Genomic DNA, 21,451 nt, shown 5'->3' on the forward strand with positions numbered 1-21,451 from the left:
CCTTTCCCTTCTCAGAATTTCTGTGGCTCTCATTCTCTGTTGTCCAGGACTCCAGGCTTGTCTGCCTGGTGGGCCTGGGGGCTCCTGAGCAGGTCTTTGGTTCTTTTGTGTTCTCGGAGGTTCCAGAAAGTGCTTGGTTCCTATTAGAATCCTGCTCGACACTTGCTGATTGAGAGCTTATCAATTTCATCTGACAAACTGGAATTGCTGAGGGCCACCCGGGAATCCAAGCAGCTCATAAAGAAATTACATAACATCAGGGCTTTTACAAGTTAACCCACCAGAGAGATCAGAACTCTCAGAGAAAGGAGAAGGTCCTAACAGGTCCCTGAGGTGGGTGGCTGATTGTCCTTGAGAACTAAGACAAGCTACAGGTTTCCCGGCAACCAGGGCGCTAGGGGCAGTTCATTGTCTATTAAACAAATGAGCTGTATTTCGTGAAATTTCTGGGTGCTGCTCCAATATTAAAAGGAGGCACTCTGTCTAACGGAGTTAGGTGCTATAAGTTCTTGGGTGGGGAGCTCTTTCTCTTTGATGCCAGGAGGAGATGGAACCCTCCCCAGGAGCAGGAATTGTGACATCTCTGCTGCATGTCAGGCCCAGATGGGGTCCAAATGGCCGCAGTGGTCCCAGTTATGACAGTGTGGTGCCCTTGATGTCCCCAGGCTGGGAGGTCGGCAGGGCCAGGACTCTGGCTCACACCTCCAGGAGGAGGGAAGCTGTTTGGACCGTCAGCGGGGTTGGGGTGGGGGCTAAAAGTTGGAGAGCCCAGGTTGTAGGCAGCAGGTGCCCATTCTGGCATAAAAGGGGCCTGAGCTCTGTCTGAGGGGCCCCCTGCAGCAGGGGTCACTGTACCCCCACGGAGCATACGTGGTTCTGCCAGCAAGGTGGCTGCTGCTTGCTTCAGACACCCAGACTCACAGCACAGCTGTTAGACCGTCATGTCCCCACCCAGGGTTTTGCAACTACACAGGGATGAGGCCCAGTACTGAATGATTTGTTAGCACTCACTTGGGGAGACACAGCCACCCGCCAGAACTGCATTTACCAGAGACCTCTGACACCGTCCACAGCTGTGGTCGGCAGGCTGCAGCTCACGGCAGCCAAGTCCAGGCAAGCTCTGTGACCAGGCAGAAGGAAAGGACACAGCCTCCTTCTGTCAGTCCTCGAGGACTGGTTTTTGTCTTTTACTTCACAGACAGCTTAAAATTGTTATGGAAAAACATTTTATTAAACATATTCAACTCGCTTCCAATGAAATGATTAATTTTTCATTTACAGTAGTGTCCAATGTTTGTCTTCTGTTCTTTTTTTGTCTTTCAAAACCAGCACCAAAAAGTAAAACAAAAATACCATGGGTACAGTACGTAATGTAAGTTTACTAATGGAAAATATATACATTTGACTCTGAAATGAAGAAAAGAGAACAAAGCAATGATGTTATTGCCATTGAGGATCTTTCCCTGTGTTCTGATTATATCAAGCCATGGTCAACTGAGAAGGTTTCATTTGCACCAATGAAAATAGCACCATAAGGTCGTAAGACTCTGTAGTTAGTAATTTGTGCAACCGAAAAGGTACAGTACTTGAGTGACAGTACAGGCTATGGTTAACAACAAAGAAGCGTCACTGTTGTAATCACAGGATTTCAATGTCTTCTGGACAAAGTGGAGCAAGACTGCCATGATGGCTTCACGGAAATCAATCATTGCTTGTGTCATAAACAGAAGGCGGGCTGGTGAGTTTCAGAGTAACAGTGCCAGCATGAGCCAAAAGAGCTCAGAAAAACACGGACTTTGGGGAACCAACGGGTGTGGAATAATAACGGAATCAATTACTTGCATTCTGAGGGTGTGAGGCCCTTGCCAGGGCGTCCAGTTGATAGTCAAGGTGGCCAAGGGGGACATTCAGAGGTACCAGGGAAAGTGCTCACCTGTGGGCACATGCCCGTGCTTGCCCAGCCAGGGTGGGCCCATGGGCCCATGAGGAACAGCAGGCAAGCCTTCCCTGGCTTCCTCAGCTGGCTGTCTCCACTCTGCTCCTCAGCCCCAGAGGCTGACAGCTTTCTGCTGATCTTCAGCGAAGTACAGCCCACTTGGGGTGAGGAGAAAACTGAGCCCTAGCTCCCCAAGAATTTGAGAGTTTTGTGCAAACAGGGCTTTGGGGAGTCTGCTGGCAGCCAAGCCTGAGCGGGGGAGGACAGCATTTTGCACAGGCCCTGGAGCAACCGCTGGGTTACACTGCAAGGTGGGCCACTCCGTCATGGCATTCTCTTGGCTCTTTCCACAGAGCACCTAAGGAAGTTTCTCAACACTTCTCACTGATTCAAGTGGAAACGAGTAAATTCCCTGCCATCCGACCACTTCTCTGCCCCTGGGGTAGTAAAAATCGAAAACCAAGACACAGCCCATAAGACAGGCTTGAGATGGCAGAGAATTTTTTTTCTTTCTGATTTAAGCTGATCCTAAAGTTGTGACATCAAAAACACAGATACATAAACACAGCACCAATAAACAAGGAGCACTCGGAGATGATCCCGTGGAGATTAGCCTAAATGAGATTCCCTCTGAAATAAGGGAGAAGGTGGGTTTCTCATGGTAAAGTCCTTGAACATAAGCACCCATCAAACGCCCACCAAGTTGGTCAGCAAAACAGACCTCCTGGCATCTAGGGTCCCTTCCTCCCAACTCCCGCGGGAGGCAGGGTCCTACTATCTTCCGTGCTCTCAAAGAGGCCACTCTTGTCATCTCCCCGGGCTCCGGAGAGGGCACAGCTCTGTTTTCAGGGTTGAGGGGACTGTAGGAGGGAAAGAGTGTCATTCCTGTCCCAGTAAGAAGACAGGTCAATTATGAGAGCATGACAGTAATGAGTAATGCAGGGTCTGGGCTATGGGAAGGCTTGGTGAGCATGCAGTGATCCTGGCCTAGGCGGCACTCCTCCACTGATCCTGGCACAGCAGGCTGCGTGGCCCCTGGAGGAAATCCACCCTGTGCCAGGGCAAAGCAGCCAGGCCTGAGCTTGAGTCCTCAGAGGTTCTAAAAAGAATCAACTTCAGATAGATGGCCAAGGTCAATGGGAAGCCATCTCCAAGGTGCAAAGCTTTATGCAGTATAGGCTAGAGTAGAGGAGGCTCCCAGAAGGCAGAATGGGAGCCCCACACGCCCCTGACAAAGCTGTCTTGAGCTTACCTTTATGCCAGGAAGCAATCCCGTAGCCCAAATTAGCATGTGTCCCATTTCACAGCACTTTGGACAAAGGCTCTTCTGTTTCCCTATGTGGTGGACAGCAGAGATCTGAAAATTAGATGCCTCCCCAAACCCAAACCCTTCCAGAATATTCTGCCCCACGTGGGTGGTGTGTAGCACTATGTGCCCCTGGTGTCCTTGTTGGCTTACACAGATTCAAACTCTCAGGGACAAGATTTCCAAGGCCAGGCCTGGGATCTAGAGAACACGTTCTCGGAGAGGCAAAGTACCGATTCTCGTGGTTCAAGAAGGGCTCTGGCCACCCGGCCCTCTCTGGAGAAACCAATAGCAGAGGCTCCCTGACATCTGTCCTTCCGTCCAGGGTGTTGCTGGCTTTCAGAATAAAGCCTGTTTTAACATGTCTCATTTTTTGGATATTCCCCCCGTGGTACATCAAGCACTCGGAATTCAAAGGTCAAAAGAAAGCCACGACAGAGGCATTCAATGACGTCTCTCTTTTGACAATTGTCTGTCAGAGGTGTTCCCTTTGAGGTACATGGAACCTTAGAAATTACAAATACTTTGTGACTCATGCCTATCTTTTCCATACTGTAGAAAGCCATCCAGTGGCTGTTAATAATATATTAAGTATAAAAGCACTAACGGCAAATGCCAAGTCCACTCTCAAGTTCTAGCGATTGGATTCTCAGAACAGCCTGTGGGTGAGCGGCGGTGTGCTGTGGGGTCCCGGCCGCAGGACTGGTGTGCTCTCCGGTGGGTGGGCTTTCAACTAGCCATGTCGTCAGGACTCAGACCTCGTGTCAGAGCATTGCGGGACCGCTGGGCCGTGTGTCATGAGCTTGGCGGTGGTGGCAGCGGCTGGCGCATCTTGTTTGCATAGAAGTCCCTGCACGTCTGGCAGCAGCGCTGGTACCACCGCATGTCCTGGCAGAGGTTCTTTTCCCGGATGACCCGGCAATATACTGTCCACTGGTCCCGTGTGCATTTGTAGGTCAGAGCAGCTAAGGGGACAGTGGAGAAAGAAAGCCCAGGGGTTATGGATGGCATGTGGGCATCATGATGCATGCACGGAAATGGCTTGTGATATGACACATTCTGGGGCTGCCTTTACCCATGTGTACACTGGAGCCTTGCACAGATTGAGGACATTATACACCCTGCCAAGGCCACTCTGGAGGCTGCTTTCTCCTATAGCAGACACACTCATGTCCAACCTGACCACTTGGCAGAGTGTAGTAGTCTGCCTGCCTCCTCAGGGTAAGGGTGCTGCCCAACCTGCTTCTGAGCTAAGTGGCACTTACCATTATTTAATGACGGAGGACATCATCACTGCTGGCATTTATAAAACAGAACGGCATAGGGCAGTGGGCATGAAAGGGTCCACAAAAGCACAAGGTCATGGCACAAGCAAGTGGCCCAAATCTCCTTCAGGGTCTTGGTTGTGGGGACAGCAGATGCTGCCTGAGGGAGGTCTCTGGAGGATACCAAGCAGGCTCGTGCATGCAAAAGCCTGGGGTACACCTCTGCAAGCTCAAAGACCCCCAAGGAAGCAACTTAGAAACCCCTTCATTCTGGTGGCATTCTAGCATTGGGGAAAGGGGCTTTGGGTGGGAAAAGATTCCCTAGGGATTTCTATTTGGAAAAGCAGAAACTCTGATCAAAGGAATTATCCGATGAGTGTTAAACGTTCTTCTTCTTGTGCCACTGCCGGCCTAGACCATGGCCTGGTAAAGGGCCAGGTTTGGAGCGCTCACGGCTAAAGTGCTCACACGAAAGCTCCCTGCCGAAGGAAAGACTCCAGCCTATAAAAACCTCTGCCTTCTTCTCCAGCGTTAGCTTAAGAACGTCCCATGCATACAGCACCAAGGTTTCATCCTTCATTTCCAGAAGGAAGCACCTCCCTTTGCCCCCTTCATGCATGGGAGTCCTAAAACGTTTGAGGAACATTCTCCCCTGCTCCCCATTTGCGGGCAGAGGGCCTAGTGGGACGCTCAAATGTCTGAGACTCTAGTTAACAAATGTCTTTTTCATGACAAGGAATGGAATCCCATCTCTGAAACCTCTGATCTTCTACAGAACTGACAAATGTCAGTCTCTCCAGACCTCAAATAAGGCCTGAGGAGGGGGCTTTCTGGTGTATAGGACTCCCACTGCCAGTGGGGACTCGCTGGCCGGGGGAGGCAGCATCCCCCAGAGGCCGGGGGCCAGCAGAGGCACTCACCAAGGCGAGGGGAGGTGATGGTGTTCACGTTGATCTTGTCATTGCAGACTTCTTGGTGGCACTGTCTGTAGGCTGCTGGCTTCGAGAGGGCAGGGCACTCGTTGCCATGGCGCCCAGTGACCTTGTGCATGCACTGTACCACACGAGACTGCAGGCCCTTCCCACAGGTCGATGAGCACTGCCAGAGACAGGAACAGCCTGAGCTGGGGGCCTGAGCCGGGCTGGGGACCTGTGGTGATGGCTTCACAACACAGTCAGCCCTTGGCCTGGCCCCTGCATGTCATTCTCAGGTGCTTGAAATAATTGTAGGACAAGAGGGCTGGCTGCCTACCAGCTGCCTGATGGAAGACTGTTTCAAGATATTATGAACGGCATGTTTGTGTGCCCTTGACATTTACCTGGTGAAGCCCTAACCCCCACTGGGATGGTATTCGGAGGTGGGTCCTTTGGGAGGTGATCAGGTTTAAACGAGGTCATGAGCCTGGGGCCTCCATGACAAGATTAGTGTCCTTATAAGAAGAGGAAGAGAGAACAGAGCTCTCCCTTTTCATCATGTGAGGACACAATGAGAAGGCAGCTGTCTACAAGCCAGGAAGTGGTCCTTCACCAAGAACCAATTGGCCAGCACCTTGATCTTGGACTTCTCAGCCTCCGCAGAACTGTGAGAAATAAATGTCTGTTATTGCAGCCTCCCAGTCAGCAGTATTTTGTTACAGCAGCTTGAGCTGACTGAGCCACAAGACAACTGCTGAAATACTCATTTATGCTGGTTGAATTTCACCTCCCACCCCTCTCACCCCCGTTCCAAGCAGAGAGCTGGGCTTTGTGAAATTCGTTGGTACCCAGGAGGGACTGGACCTGATGACCATGGGGCTCTCCCCAGCACTGTGTGTGGCATGAAGCTCCAGGGCCTTTGCCCAGCCCTGGGTGTGGAGAGGAGCCCAGTAACGACTGGCGTTGGATTCCCCATGAGCCTGAGGGTTGGAGGTCAGAATTAAGTAAAGTTAGAGAAAATGAAGAAGTTCAACCTTTCTTGCATAAGAGAGTCATGGACTAATATTGTGGCTAACAGTTTTAATTTAGACACCAAATCCCTAGTTGCTGGCATCTCTAGCACTTGTAGACCTCGGTTTGCTAAAACCAGGCCAATGTAGTTCAACAGACCATCCCAACCCAATGAGTGGACTTGGCAAGATTTTCCCATGCGATTCTGTTCTCCTGTTTCTCTTCCTGTTCCTCTTCGCACACTTTTAAAAGTGTTTCACAGGGAGCCTGCCAGGTATCCAGCTCCTCCACCCTGATCCTGCACTCTGAGCATCTTGGCCCTTACTCACTCTCCCGGGAGCCCCTGGAATTGTCTCTCCGTTAAGTTGGTCTCTTCCCAGCCAGAGAGCTAGGTCCACGTTTGTACTCTCTCCATCTAGCGTCCCCCAGCACCCACACAACCCGTGATTTACAGGGTTCTGAGAGCACTCTGCAAAACTTTAATAAAGCAAAGGCCACAGGTGCAGTAGCCCAGCTGGAGTTAATACCAGCACCTCGAGGTGGAGAGATGGGAGTGGGGTCTTCCTCTGAACGCCACACATGGCGAGGATGCCAGATGCCATCTGGATCATATGCCTCCCCATTTCCTCCCCCGTGGGCCTATCACAAAAGAGGTGGGAAAACCACAGGTGGTCCCACTGTGGGCTCTGGCACTCCCACACCAGAATGGGCTCTTTCTCCAGTAGGCAAGCCTGGCCCCAGGGCCTCAGCTTTGTGCCTTGCTCCACATCCCATCTTCTGGAAAAACCCATCAAGAGCTGCTTGCAGCCTTGAGAATTCATTGTGCATTACAAATGCATATTTCTGGGCTCTACTCCAGGCCTCAGGAGTTGGCATGGAAGCACACAGAAGTCTGAGGGGTGCTGAAGTGGAGGGATGAGGTCACATGAGGAGGTTCCCACCAACGGGAGGCCTTGAACATGGGACAGGTGCCACAGCAACGTGATTTCTGCCTGGAGGGCATCTTGAAGGGATTTGGCTGCTGGTTGGGATCTGCTGCATGGAATTACCTGGCGAGCTTTTTAAAATCCTTCTGTCCCAGAGCAGTCAACCAGTGTCTCTGCAGGGGGCACGGGGCACCAGTGTTTTTAAAGCTCTCCAGGTGACTGCATGGGCAGCCGGAGCTGAGAACCTGACTTACCCTGAACGGCTTCCCAGGGTCCTGTGTGGAGTGTGAAGAGCTTTCTTATGATGAAGTGGGTGGGTACTTATGTGCAAATATGTGTAATTAGCAAGAACGACATCTAGCGACCCGCTGACTGCAGAGTTTACTCACAGGTGACAGTGTGCTTGAATATAAGGGGGTGAAGGCTTTCATGCAAAATTATTCTTGGAAAAGACTGAGTTGCCTTATCTTTAAGGAATAAAAAACTTCTCACAGTTCAGGTCAGGGTAAGGGGTGCCCTCAATTATTTTGTAGCAAGATCACCCAGGGTTTAAAAACAAAGAGGCAGAGAAATTTAACTCTCTTCTCCTGGAGGCAGGACTTCAAAATCACAAACGAGCGAGGATGGTATGAGAAATGTTTAAAGATCACTTAAAAAGTAATCTGGTAAGTGGTTATCCCAGGAGCCTGGGAGTCCACCCCAACAGTGTGAATGAAGGAAAAGCCCAGACGGCCAGGCAGGGCAAAGTCCTGTGGATGCAGAGCAGTCATTCCAATGCAGAGTCAGGCCAGCGCGGAGCAAAGGTAGGCCACGGCTCGGGAGGATGTCCAATGAGCGGCACAGAAAGAGTCAAAAAAGGTGGCATCTCAGTGAACCCAGATGGCGGAGACCAGGCGCTCTGGCAAACGGAACAGGTGACTCAGAGAGCGGAGCGAGTGATGATGAAGACAGACATTGCAGATATTAGGTTGCACCTCACAAAATTGCTTATATTCAACTATTTTTGACCCTCCAGAAGCAGTAGTTTCATCAAGTTCAACTTTAAAATATGCTAGAGAGAGAAAATAGCAACATTTCTAAATTAAAACATCATGGAGGGCTGGCCCTGTGGCCTAGTGGTTAAGATCACGTGCTCCACTTCGGTAGCCCAAGGTTTCACTGGTTCAGATCCTGGGCATGGACAAGGCATGACTCCTCAGGCCACGCTGAGGCCGCGTCCCACATAGCACAACTAGAAGGATCTACAGCTAGAATCTACAACTATGTACTGGGGGGCTTTGTGGAGAAGAAGAAGGGGAGGAAAAAAAAAAAAAGATTGGCAACAGTTGTTAGCTCAGGTGCCAATCTTTTAAGAAAAACATAATGGATAACTTTAAATATGAATGAATAACTACATGAATAAGTTACATATTTTAAGTAGGCATCTGACTCGTCCACCTACACCATGAAAGACTTTTATATCTAAATTGGTCATAAAATTAAAAAAAAATCCCTGCTCCTTGGGAAAATGGGCTTACTGCGCACTCAGGGCCTTATTTCCATGACTGTTTGCATTAACGAGGCCCACCGGGGAAGAGACGGACCTGGCGCTGATGTACAGGCAACACCAGTAGCCTTTTCTCTTCAGATCTTGACTTGGACCCTTGGCTCTGGCACCACCTGCTACAGGAGACACGTCCAGCAGGGAGAGTGAGGTATGCTCATAGTCCTTCTTGGACATGGGGGGCCTCCAGGGTGGGGCAGGCAGTTGTGGGGTTTCTGGGTCCCCCCAAAACTGCACAGGTTAACAGAGAAGGCACCGTGACTATGGCCGTCTTGCTCTCATGGCATCCCTTGACCGCAAGGTACCCAGGCCATGCGGGCCGGGCAGTGAGCCTGGCTGAGTTACTTCCTGGCCAGGAATGCCAGGAAGCGTTCCAACGTCTTTTGCAGGTGTTGTTATTACGTATGTGAAGTCAGGGAAAGGGCTCAATCCTGGGGGGGGGGGGGTGTCTATTAAAACCAAGTGCAAAATTGACAAGGTCTCTGCTCGGAAGTGATCAATGACCATTGTAAACCTCAGGCAATCGGGGTGACCTTGAGGACTAATCTCCCCTCTGAAAGTTCTTAGTCTTGCTTGACATGCTCTGGGGTCCAGGTGGGTGGGGGGAAAGGACAGCATTCATGACACCCCAAGCCATGTGCAGGAGGCATGTTCGCTTGTCCTGTAGGCTCACTCATGAGGTTCCACAACAGCGTGGACCATTCCCCAACAATCCTAAGAGGCGGATGTTGGCCACTGAGCTTGGGGGCAGTCAGTACCTTACCTAGGGTCACAGAGTTAGTGAGTGGCAGAGGAGGGACAGGATCCCCAGCTGCCCCCTCCCACCTACTGATCCACCTTCCCATATGAATTAGAGGTTGTACTGGAGGGAGCTTCTATGGGGGGGCCAGGAATCAAAAAACCAGGTCATCTCCCAGCTCCACCATTTCTTCCTTATCTTTCCTAGCTTGGGTCACTGGTTTTTAACTCTCCATTCTGGACAAGACCTGCTCCGTGAGATCCTCCATGAGGGTAACTCCAAACTTCTCCCACAGACTCGTGTCTGTTCTCACGACTCTCCGGCACCTCCAAGAGACAGGGCTGGGCCAGGCAAGAGGCTGGGGACTGACCCTCAGCCACCTTGGGGACACTTTGAGATCATGCAGACTCTGGCTCTCAGAGAGATCTGACTCAGTTTAGGTTTTGTTAAATTTTAGCTGGAGTCCTAGGGGCTGCTGTTCACGCAGCTCTGGGCTATGAATGGCTTGTGCTCACTTGGAAGAACTCTGGAGAACACTGGGGTGTTTGCTTATCCATGTGGGAACTGTGTCTGAGCCAGCGCCACAGAGGCTGCCTCTCAGTGTGTTAGGTGAGAAGACCGAGCGGCATGTAGAGAAACCATCCCATTTGTGTTCAATGCCTGTGTGTGTGGACTGTATGAGAGTTCGGAAGATCAACCATTAAAACCATTTACCGTGCTATCATCTGGTGTGTGGGACTAATTTTTCTCTTTCTATAATAAAATAGAATTACCTACTTAATTAAAGATAAAAGTGGAGAATTCTGCCAATGACCCTTTGGTGTGGCTGCCACCTTCCACGCCTGCTGCATTTTGAGTTGAGGTGGTGCCTAGCATGCTCCTGGCCTAAAATCCACACATGACTGCACCCTGTTTGACCAGAGTTTCACCAGGGACCCAGCGGTGCGGGCAGGATGGGCCTATTAGCATGCTGCATGCCCCACTTACTAGCTATGTGACCTCAGGTAAGTTACTTAACCTATCTGAGCCTCAGTTTCTTTATTTGTGGCTTGGGGATAATAAAACCCTCCTTGCAGAATGATTTCCATGATTAGAGACAGCTTGGAGCAGGTGCCTAGCAGGGAGTCTGGGAAGGAGTGGGCCCTCAATGAGCACTGCTATTATTATTAACAACAGCATGCCAGGGCCAGGAGCAGAGAGAGCTGACCAGGGAGTCCCTGGAGCCTGGGACGGTGCTGAGTCACCTGGCCTATGTGCTTAGCTCTCCCCGGGCCGCCATGCCCCGACGCCAGGCCTCCACAGGCAGGTGTGGACGTCCACCTTGGCCTGGCTCCCGGCAATCATCTGGCAGCTCAGCCAGACAACCTCTGGAGCACAATTAGAGGCTGATTTGGCCCTGAAGACAAACGAAATTCCAGACAGGTCTGAAGGGTGCTTTTGAACGGCATCCCCTGTAACCTGAGCTCCCACAGGAAGGACAACAGGGGCACAGACAACCAATTCCATCCCTCCCCTCAGCCTCCGCTTTAAACAAACAGCCAGGAGACCACAGTGAATCCTGATAGCATCGAATTAGCCCCAAGCATCGCTGCGAAGCCATTTCTCAGGCTTTTAAAATCCAAGCAAACAGATCTATACAAAACATATCTGGTCTTGTTTGAAGCACTCTTTCACTGCTGGGTATTTTTTTCAAGTCGCTCATTACATTAAGATTTAATGTGGCTCCTGGAGCCTCGGGAAATGGAGACAAAGCGAGCAGCAATAAATCCACCAGAAAAGCTCCTTGCCAGACGAGCTGAAGTAAGGGCAGCCCCTCATGCCCCCTCCCAGCAAGTGCCTGCAGCTGAGCGTCACTAACAGGGCCTGGTGATCAGCCACCACCCCACGGGCCTTCCCACTCGGAGGGGGAGTCTAAGACACTTGGGGTGGAAGTTTCCTGGAAAAGCAATAATGAAATAAAAAGTCTCAGTGCACAGAGAGCAAAACGTTCATGGCAACAAAGGAGAGAGAGAAATATCTGATTTGGGTTTACTCACAGGCTTGTGACGCAAACTGTGAAGTGACTGTGAAAAAGAAAGATCCCTCTAGGTAGACAGTTTCCTGCAAAAGTGGGCAGACCTCTGTTCCTCAGACCCAGGGGACAGCAAGACATGGGGCAAGCATTGCTGGCTTGACTTCTTTGGATTAATAATAATAAAATAACGATAACAGCAGCAGTGCCCAACTTCCGCATGCCCACCATGGCCTGGAGGCTGGGCTCGTTTCTCCTCATTAGTCCTCGTTAATCCTGATGCTAACAGCCAGGGCAGTGCTTGGAACACAGTAGGTGAGCCAAAGGCATGCATGGCGTCTGCAGGGCACAGCCACGCCTTTCAGAAAGGCAGAATGTGAGGCTCAGAGCATCCACGTAACTCTTCCCAAGTGACACAGCCCTGGCCTCTCTGCCGGGCCTGCCCGCCCTGAGGCCCACACTCCTCCATGGTCACACCATCCCCCAGCAGGGAGGAACCAGGTCTCTGTCACCACACAGAGGCCCGACCCTGATGACAGGCTCCACCACGACGAGGACCCCCTTCCCCTGCTTCTCCCAGCTGTAAAATCATGGCTATAAATAACACCAGATCCCAAAGGGATGTTTTGAGAATTAGCTAAAGGAGGTTGTAAAAATCTCAGGAAGAGGAAAACGCTGTAGGAATGTTTAATACACGCATGAGCTCTGGTTCCTCCAGACTGGGGCACAGGCAGGGGCTCCCTCCACAGGCTCCGGGAGCAGGAGACGGGGTTAGGGTGAGACGATGTGAGGATGAACCCTTTGCACACAGGGTGACCGCCCCACGTCCTCACCGAGCCATTCTCTGAGGGGTCAGCCTGCCTGGGGCAGGTCCGGATAGCAAATAAGAGAGCAGGGCAGGGGGAGAAAATACCCTGAGAGCAATTCCATTTTCTCTTTGTGTCTGAAAGGCACTTGGCTGGTGAAATGTCAAAAGCTCTTCAAAAGCATTTTTGACAGATTTCCCCCCAGACTTGGCATGAGCACTGCAAACCTCGGAAGCTGTTGAAACCTGAAATAGCAGGTTTAAACAATAATGAAAATCCCCACTGTCTTTGCTCCAGCCTTGAAATTGGAAAAGCCTTTTTAGACACAGACACACACACACACACACACACACAGACACACACAGACAGACAGACAGACAGACAGACAGACAGACAGACACACACACACACACACACACACACACCCCCTTCAACTCATACTCCCTTTCAATCTGCTTTTTCCTCCTGCCTTCAGCCTTAGCTTTGGGTTTCCCCCTATCTCTCTGAATTCGCAGCCTGCTGAACTACAGATTCTGGTTGGGACATCATAGCTAGGGAAGCAGAAGGCCGAGCTGACCCCTGATGACCTGCAGGGGCTGGCTATCCCAGGAACTCTTGATTCTGGCTGGCGAGACTGGAGCCTGGAGCACGGAGCACAGAGGAGCCTGCTGGGGCCGCCCTCACTGCCTCACCTCGGGCAGAAGCTGTTATCAGTTTGGTAACTCAGCTCTCCCATCAGCAACTGTTTCAAAGACCCCCCACCCTCCCAGAGCAGCATGGCCTAGGTGCCCAGCAAATGCTGCAGAAATGTCTCCTGCCCCTGAGCCATGCTGTCACCATGCATGGGTTCCAGGGCAGGGCATGCACGGGCCTGGACCATGTTCAAAGAACTGTTCTTCTAAGACATAAATCTTTTACAGACCCATTTAAGAAATGAGATTTTGCTGAGAGATCAGAGACCTGTGGCTGTGATGGTCGATGACGGTGAACTGATAAGTGCACCTACTGGGCATTTCCCACGTGCCAGGCCTGGGGCTAAGTGCTTTATGCGGATGTCATTCTTGCTGCAGTCAGCCCTATGGGGCAGGTACCCTTAGACCCATCTGACAGAGGATGATGCTGGTTCAAGATGAGACGAGGCCACAGCAGAGCAGGGACATGGACCTGTGTCGTTCTGACCACGGGCCCTGCTCCGAGGTCACTGACATGGCATGTGATGAAACAAAAGTGTTCCTTAGAGATGACAGTTTCTCTGATTCAATGGTCAGGTCCAGCGGTTAGAACCTGGAGTAGGGTGAGGGGAGGCCCGGATGCCCCAGCATCCCCACTCTCTCATCTCTCACTCCACGCAAAGGCAGCTGTTTTGATGAAGAACACGGGGTGAATGGAGGGGCAGCAGGGGAGCAGAGGGGCAAAGGCAGTGGCCTTTCGGCTGTTCAGCTCACATCCACACAGGCGCCTCTCCTGCCAATTTCCGGGGACTCCATGGCTCTACAGCAAACTCATTTCTCTAAACTGAGCAGGTACGGGTCCTGGACTTCTCTTTGTAATCCTCTGACCCAGTCACAGGCTCTCGTCACCCACACGAAGTGTTCCACACAAGAGAGTATCTGCCCCCTCTCCCTCCTGCCCCTGCCCAGAGATTGAGTTTGGATGACCCTCCTTTCACTGGCTGCTCACACTAGCAAGAGTAACATCATCAAATGGAGGATTTGCTTATAACTATCTTCATGCAGAATGCTGGCTGCCTGCATGCTATGTTTCACACATCTCAGAAAAGAGCCCTGCTGTCCCCAGTGCCTCCCATGTTTGCTCTTTGATGCTCAAGTTTCTTTTATTAAGGACTCCACTTTTTATTTCACAAATAAGGGGAAACTTAACATTCAAGATCTCCCACAGAGACAACAGATTTACACTAAAGTGTAAATGATTGATACAAAGCCCTAGGGAAGCAGGTTTTGACAGGTGATGGGGGAGAGTAGGCAGGCTGGAGAGCGAGTGGGTACACGCTTGATTTTATAACAAGCACAGGCCCGTGATGGTTAGGACTGAAGGCATCTTATAGTTCAACTTCTTCCTGTTTCAAATTAGAAAACTAAGCCTCTGATGTTATGGTGCACTTGAAAGAAAAGTGGATTGGGAGCCAGAAGGCAGGGACTAGACTCCAAGCCCTGCCATTTTCTAGTTGTGTGAGCTTGGAAAAACAGCCACATCACCACTCTGAGCCTCAGTTTCCTCATCTGTAAAATGGGGATAGGTGGCTGTGAGAATCAAATGAGATAATGTGAGTGAAAGTGCTTTGTAAATGCTAAAGCATTGGTGAATGCCAGGGGCCATTGTGACTGTCCCAACAGAAGTAGCATCACCTGCCGCCAGCACCCCCATCTGTGGCTTCCCAAGGCAGGGGCTTCCTGGGTCCCACAGCACTGTGTTCACACCCGCCCAGGGGGACTTGGTGTGGCCTACTATGGTTGGTGCCCTGTCCATATCTAGGCTGGGTCATTGCCCACTTTTGTACCCCTAGTGCCCAGCACAGGTCTGGCACAGCACAGGAGCTCAGGAAGTGTTGGTTGAATCACACTGACTTCACCACAAGCCCACAGCAAGCGGGGGCCCCAGCTGGGCAGGCAGGCCGGCCGGCCGGCCTTGCAGGGTTGGGGGATCAGTTCCCATCAAAGAAAGTACAGGCTTGGGAAGTGGTGCTGGGTCTGAAAAGCTTTCTATAACTAACTAACCCGTCTCATGACATAAGGTCTGTTCATTGCTAAGGCCACAGAACCTGAGCCCTCATCCCCCTGCCCAGAACACAGGAAGACCTCTAACAGCCATCTGGGGGATACCCCACTGCAGCAATGTTCGAGTGAGAGGCTCTCCCTGACGCCCTCCTAGGTCTGTGGCTCACAGGTGTTTGCATGCTTATTGCTTCATCTGATCTCCTAAGGCCTCTGGGAGGTGCTGTTGTCTCCACATTACAGAGGGAAAGAGGACAGGGGCTTGGGTGTGGAGGGGCATACCTGGGGGTGACTGACGCCTTGTAAGTCAGACCAGCTCCCTTCTGCGGGATGTCTGGCACCAGGGAGTCAAAGACCACTTTGATCTTTTTAGTAAAAGAGAAGGCTATGCTCTTAACACTGAGAGCCAACAGTTTTCTTTAAGAACACCATCTATTAAAATCCCTCCAGAATAATTTGTTTCTAATTAGAAACACCCCATCACTCAGTGGTGATTAATGCCTCTGGGCTTGAAACTAAAGCATCTCAACTTCTGATCAAAAGTCATGCTATTCCAGAAAGAAGTTCAATTTCTTCCTCCCCCATTTTAAATGACCTCTCCCTTCTCCCAGGCTGAATACGTGGACTCAGCATTAGTGGACAAAAACAAGGATTTGCACAAACCTGGGAACAGCTAATATCCTGGGAAGACAGGCAGCTGCAGGTCATGTTTCAAACATAGCAGAGCAGTAATAATGCCCTGGGCAGGGATGGAAATGTGAAGTCTGTCCCTCATATGGACTCTCTTAGGGTTTGGCCATTTGCTAGGGCTGGGGGAGGGAGAGGCAATTCCAAATTCCCCCCAGGCCTGCCCTGCCTCACCAAAACTTGACGCACTATTCTCAGGCACCCTCACCCAGCTACGGGAAGGGACGGGTGCCAGCCCCTTCCTGAGGGGCCACTGGTCCTTCCCGCTTCAGGGAGGGCAGGACAGCACCTGTGGCACGTCTTTGGACTGGCCCATCCATCATCTCCCTGGAGACAGGCTTATCTTTCTCAACAACACCTTGGGGCCAAGTGACGGATTGCTTGGATGGAAGATGTCAAAGCTTCCAGATTCACTGATACTTTGACGGTGTTCAGACTTCTATCCAGTTTCCTTCTGGGCAACTTGCTTGCTGCCTTCAAAGCCTGGCAAGTGGGAGGTCTGGAGACTGCTTATAGGAGATTCATGGTGATGGGTATAAAAGTGCACTGACCCCAAGTGTGCAAGAAGGGCACCATCTGAAAGCTGGACCGCAAAGACAACACGCAAATTGTAAAGCAAATCCAGTCTGAACAGGCGGAAATGTCAGGGGAAGACCTATTGCATGGAATCCACTTACACTGCTCTGGTGACCCAAGGGAGCGAGGACAGGGACCCCCACAGGAAACTGTATTCTTTCCACCTCTCCAGAGAAGGCACAGGGCAAAGCAATGGGCAGATTTCTGTAATTGTACCGGAGTGTGCATACCAGCCCACCCCAGTGATGGCAGAGGCGGAAGGGAGTGGCGGTGAGGTGGAGTGCTGGGGTGGGGGTGGGGTCTCTCAGTTGAGTCTGTGCAGCCCACCTCCCCCACCAGCACTTGCTCCCAGTATAACCATGCACACACATGGACTTCCAGTTCAGCACCCAGTCGCTCTCTGCTTGGTAGAACAAGCCTGGCCTGGGCCCTGGCTCTGGCCAGAGCTGGTGCCAGCTAGGGAGGGGTAGCTGGCTTCCACCCATGCTGAGTGCTGTCCCCAACAGCTCAGTGCACACCAATCAGATGCCAATGGATGTTAGCCCTGGACAGAGGCCGAGATCTTCACATTCTGTTGATCTTTCTTGTTCTTACCGCCAGGGATAACCCATCAAGCTGACTGTGGCAAAAAGCAGGCACCGTGGCCTCCCAATGCCTTACTTTTCTGAAAGCTGGAAGGTGTATTCACCATGGCCTAGTTAGTGAAAAGAGGAAGACCAGCAGAAGGCCCTGTCTCGTCTGGATGGCACGCCCGGTGCGCCGCGTGTATGGTTTATCAGACAGTGTCCTCAGCCCAGGAAGGCCCGTGAACAATGAAGGAGGGAAGGCTCAGGTGCCAAGCCACATGATGCATGAGCTGCTGGATCTTGGGCAGCACAGCACTGAGCTTCTCAGGTACTGTTCACATCCAGCCTTTGGTGTTTCGCTGCTCCCAGTACTGGGAAGTTCATAGGAGGTAAGAAAACAAAAATGTCCTCCTGGTCCTCAAAATCAGAGTGGTTAGACTGGAGAAAGCCAGGCCCTGCCATCAACAACGGTCTGCACGGCACCCTCAGGATCCGCAGGGCACCCTGTGGCTCAGAGGCACTACCAGGGGCCTCCGGAGCCCTTCTTGGTCTGTGTCCACATGTGTACTGAGCTCTGAATTGGGGTTCAGGAGCTTGGACTCTGCCAGAGGGGTGTGGGCAACTCCTTAACCTCTGAGTCTCTACTCCCTCTTTTGTAACACAGGGATAATGTCCCTGGCTGGAGGGGACTGGTGGCACCAGGTGCAGGGTTACACTGCAAAGAGGAAATGACACCAGGTAACCCCCCCGGACCCTGTCAGGTGCACGCAGGCCAGGCCCAAACTGTCCACTCCTCACCTCTGCTTCCTGCCCAGGGACACCAGTGACTGCGGGATCGCCCTTCAATAGTCCAGGCGACATTTAGGGTATGACTACTAGGATCCTGTCAGTTCCTGGACTATAATGACAGCTTTATTCCAACCCACTCCTGCACATCTCGAGTCCAGACAATGTTATTCTGCCTGTCACTGTGTTAGGTAGTTTCCCCCTCCAAGACCTCGGCACTCTGTGACCTCTCAGGTACAAAGGAACCACCAAGTCTTTAGACAATTCTGACACAGAACATTCACAAATGTTTTCTTATTGATCAGAACCTAAACTGTTGAGAGCTCGCCTACATTCCCCTGGGCTTTGGGACACACTGGTAGCCTTTCTTAAGCTGTGTCTGGACCTGCTGGGATAGAAGACAATATTTCTCGACATGGTTCTATAAAAGGGTGGGCAGCCCAACTGAGAAGAGGAAATTAGATCAGACAGAACAGGTTAGTCCCGGGCACTGTGCCTTGCAACACTGTGGACACTGGGTGAGGGACCCCAGGCGGGCGTAGCTATCTAAGTGTTTAGTCACACAGACTGGTACCTTGGAAGCTCTGAGACCTCTGAGAACTAGCAGGGTCGATGTTAATAATTCCCGTTTCAGAGAGAAGGAGACCGAGGGCCAGAGAGGTTGAGACACATTAAGTGGTGAGTCAGAGGGAGTCCACCGCTTAATGTCTCTATCACAAGACTCCAGGTTCTAATGGCATATTTCTTCTGCAAGAGCCTTGAAGTGAAATCTCTCCTCCAATGTAAAATTCATCCTGGCAGCCCCCAAATAAGCTTTGTTACATTCACGTGTTTATTTTTTGGAGCAACTGGATTGTTGGCCTGGGTACTATTGCTTTGGTCAGATGTTTTGATCAGGGAGTAAATAGGAAGGAGGTGTTTTTGATCTTGGAAATCAGTGTTATCCAGATGCTGCATTTTAGCACAGCCAGCAAACTGGAACCTGAGAAATTTCGCTTTTATGTACTTCGAGGGTTTGGAGGAATTTGTATTCTGACTGCTGGGGTAGGGTGGGGTTGGGGGGTGGGTGGTTGCATTTCTGTAAGGACCAGATTCCGACAAGTTTTGCTTCCCAAAGGACAAACCACTCCTCCTTCCATAAAGCAGAGGCAGAAACCAAATTTCCTGCCTGGGTCAGGTGGGTAGGTTAAAGTGCCAAGTGGCTGTGAGGAGCCTGGAGAGCTGGAGAACCATGGCCTGGGAAGAGGCGCCAGCCCCCTTGGCCTCAGTCACAGTGGCCATGTGAGGACGCAGGCCATGTTGCCACGTTGCCATGTTGACAGATTTCTGTAGAGAAGCCAAAATCCAAATTTTCAGGTGAAATCTTCCCGTTTCTAAACATTAGCAACTAATTCCAAAATGTCTAAGATATTGTGCGGGCCACACAAAAACTAGTGGCCCTCAGGCCACCAGTCTGCAACCTTTGAAGAGACATTAAGAGAAGCAAACAGGGGTGGTGAGGGGGCGAGTTTTCAGTTGCTATAATAGCATAAGGAACCACAAACACACTCTTGTTAGAAATTTTCATTAGAAAATTAGACAGAAAATGTCATTAGAAATTCTACACTGTTTGGGAAAAGGCTCTCTAGAAGACACTGGATGGTTTTCATGTGTGACAATGGTACTCACCTCAGGCCCCAGTAAACAGGAATCAACCAAAGATATCAGGTGAATGAATAAAACAAAGGTTAAAGGGCAAAGAACTTTTTAACATTCGATTTACATTCGAATGCCTTTTAACCCTCGCTGTCCACAGGGTCTTGAACCCTGGGCTCTGGGAGGTGGCTCTTTCCTTCTTACACTCCAAGGGCCCTGTCCTACCAGCCCCTGCATCCTCCAGATCCCGGCCCAGGGGTCCTGGAAACAAATGGAAGTGCTGTTGGCCCACAACTCCCTCCTTGTCTGCCTCGGCCAAGGCTCCACACGTTTATGAGACTCTTGTGATGGTGGGGTGGCCAAGCCCACCGCAGGATGCTGGGGTACAGCCAGCATGCTGCACGGGACCCCTGCCTTCGGCTCTGCGGTGCAATCATCTCCCTTCCGAAGGCACAGTGAATGCACTCCGCGCGGGGTCACCAGCAGGTGCAGAGTTTGGAAAGAAAGTGAATTTGCCTGGTTAGATGGGGACCACCTAGTCGAAATGAAGCCCATGAGAGAGCTGAGTTCCTGCCTCTCGAGCCCCCTGCGCTGCCAGGGAAATGCAGGCGTGCTGGACTCACCTTGGACCAATCCCCAGTTTTCCACTCATAGCAGCCTGAGTAGTCTTCGCACACCTCCTCAGCTTTCGGCCTCGTGGATGCATCGCATTTTCCTTGTGAGTTGGTGCACGTCACTGTCCGTTTCTGCGTCCCTTTACCACAGTTGGCAGAACACTGTGAGACACCGTTCAGAGATTTAATCCAGTCCAATTCAGTTCAAGTCCACCAACACCTATCAAGTCCCTACTATGTGCCAAGGATGAGGATGCTGTGTTTCTACCCTCAAAAAGCTCCTGGTCTTCTAGAATCTTATGCACACAGTCCCAGCTAGGACTCCAGCCAAGTAGCCAGTGATCGGGGGATAGTCATAGGAGTCAGGAGTAGGGAGAACTCGGGCTACCCAGTAGGTCAAACCAGGAGAGAGAAATTTAGTGGCCTGTTGCTAGGTCCAAAATACAACACAGTGGGCAAGTTCACAGGGCAAATGCTGGTGGACCCTCCAGTGGAGCAGGGGCCAGGTGGAGCCAGGTGAGGAAACTGAAGCCAAGAGGTCTGAGGCCCTGGCTCCTCCCAGCCAGCCTCCAGGTCCTCTGCTCTCCTTCGGCCATCCCAGGACAGAGGCACTAGTTTGGGGTGGAAAAGGAGGAGACAGAAAGGAAAGCCACAGGTGACTTTCACATCAGGCAGCTGGCCAGCCCTTGTGGAGAGCTTCAATGATGGTTTTAATGTGGATGCTAAGAATGGTAACACAGCAATGTTCCCTGTGGTATTTCACTTCCTGGGAGACACGGAGGCAAGAGACAATGTGGGGAGGGGGCCTGAGTAGGGCCTGAGGAGTGACAAATGACGTGTGAGCCTCAAGAGTTCAAGATTCCCATGCCCTCAGGCAGCAAGATCCACTGGAGGGAGAGACGAGAGACAGAGTGGTGACAGGGCACAAACATGGCGGCCCTGTGGTTGGTGTCTGGAGCCTGCTCCTGGCCTGCTCCCTTCAGTGCTTACCCACCTCAAAACACAAAGCAGAAGAAAGCCCAGGCAGAGGGACCTGTGACCCTGGGAGGACACAACACACAATGTGCACGAATTGGCCAGAAAGCAGAGGTGACATGGCCTGTGAACTGGGGAGCCAGCGGAAGCCCTGTCCCCACTGTGGATGCAAACAGGTAACTCTGCGGAGACAGTGGGCTGACGGCTGGATCCTGCCAAGCTGTACAGACACAACGAGACCCAGGCTGCCCAGGAGATTCCGAGGGAGAATCCTCCCCACGGCTCGTCCCAGAGTTATGGTAGGGGGTGCTCACGAGCCGTAGGAGCACAAAATGGAGCCCTAACAGCTCTAACTTCCGTTTTCATATTTGCTAGATTTATCAAAAGTACGGGAGGCCACAGCAGTGATTGTCCTGAGCTACA

At 51.4% G+C, this 21,451-nt stretch overlaps 1 protein-coding gene across 5 annotated transcripts in view; it reads right to left on the reverse strand.

The window, feature by feature from the left end:
- Positions 1–1,218: 1,218 nt before the first annotated feature.
- ADAMTS17 (ADAM metallopeptidase with thrombospondin type 1 motif 17) overlaps positions 1,219–21,451 on the reverse strand; it is a 339,534-nt gene continuing 319,301 nt past the window's right edge. For 4 of the 5 annotated variants that reach the window (XM_070496410.1, XM_044762847.2, XM_070496403.1 and 1 more), the window contains 3 exons: positions 20,063–20,215; positions 5,428–5,605; positions 1,219–4,207 (listed from right to left, as the gene is read on the reverse strand). In XM_070496410.1, the coding sequence (XP_070352511.1) occupies positions 4,038–4,207; positions 5,428–5,605; positions 20,063–20,215 (501 nt within the window). In that variant the 3' untranslated portion in view covers positions 1,219–4,037. Of the gene's footprint in view, positions 4,208–5,427; positions 19,131–20,062; positions 20,216–21,451 lie in introns of those variants that run through there. The other variant, XM_070496412.1, reaches the window with a different exon arrangement.

This window comes from Equus asinus, chromosome 2, assembly GCF_041296235.1.
Source record: "Equus asinus isolate D_3611 breed Donkey chromosome 2, EquAss-T2T_v2, whole genome shotgun sequence".
NCBI classification, from domain to species: domain Eukaryota; kingdom Metazoa; phylum Chordata; class Mammalia; order Perissodactyla; family Equidae; genus Equus; species Equus asinus.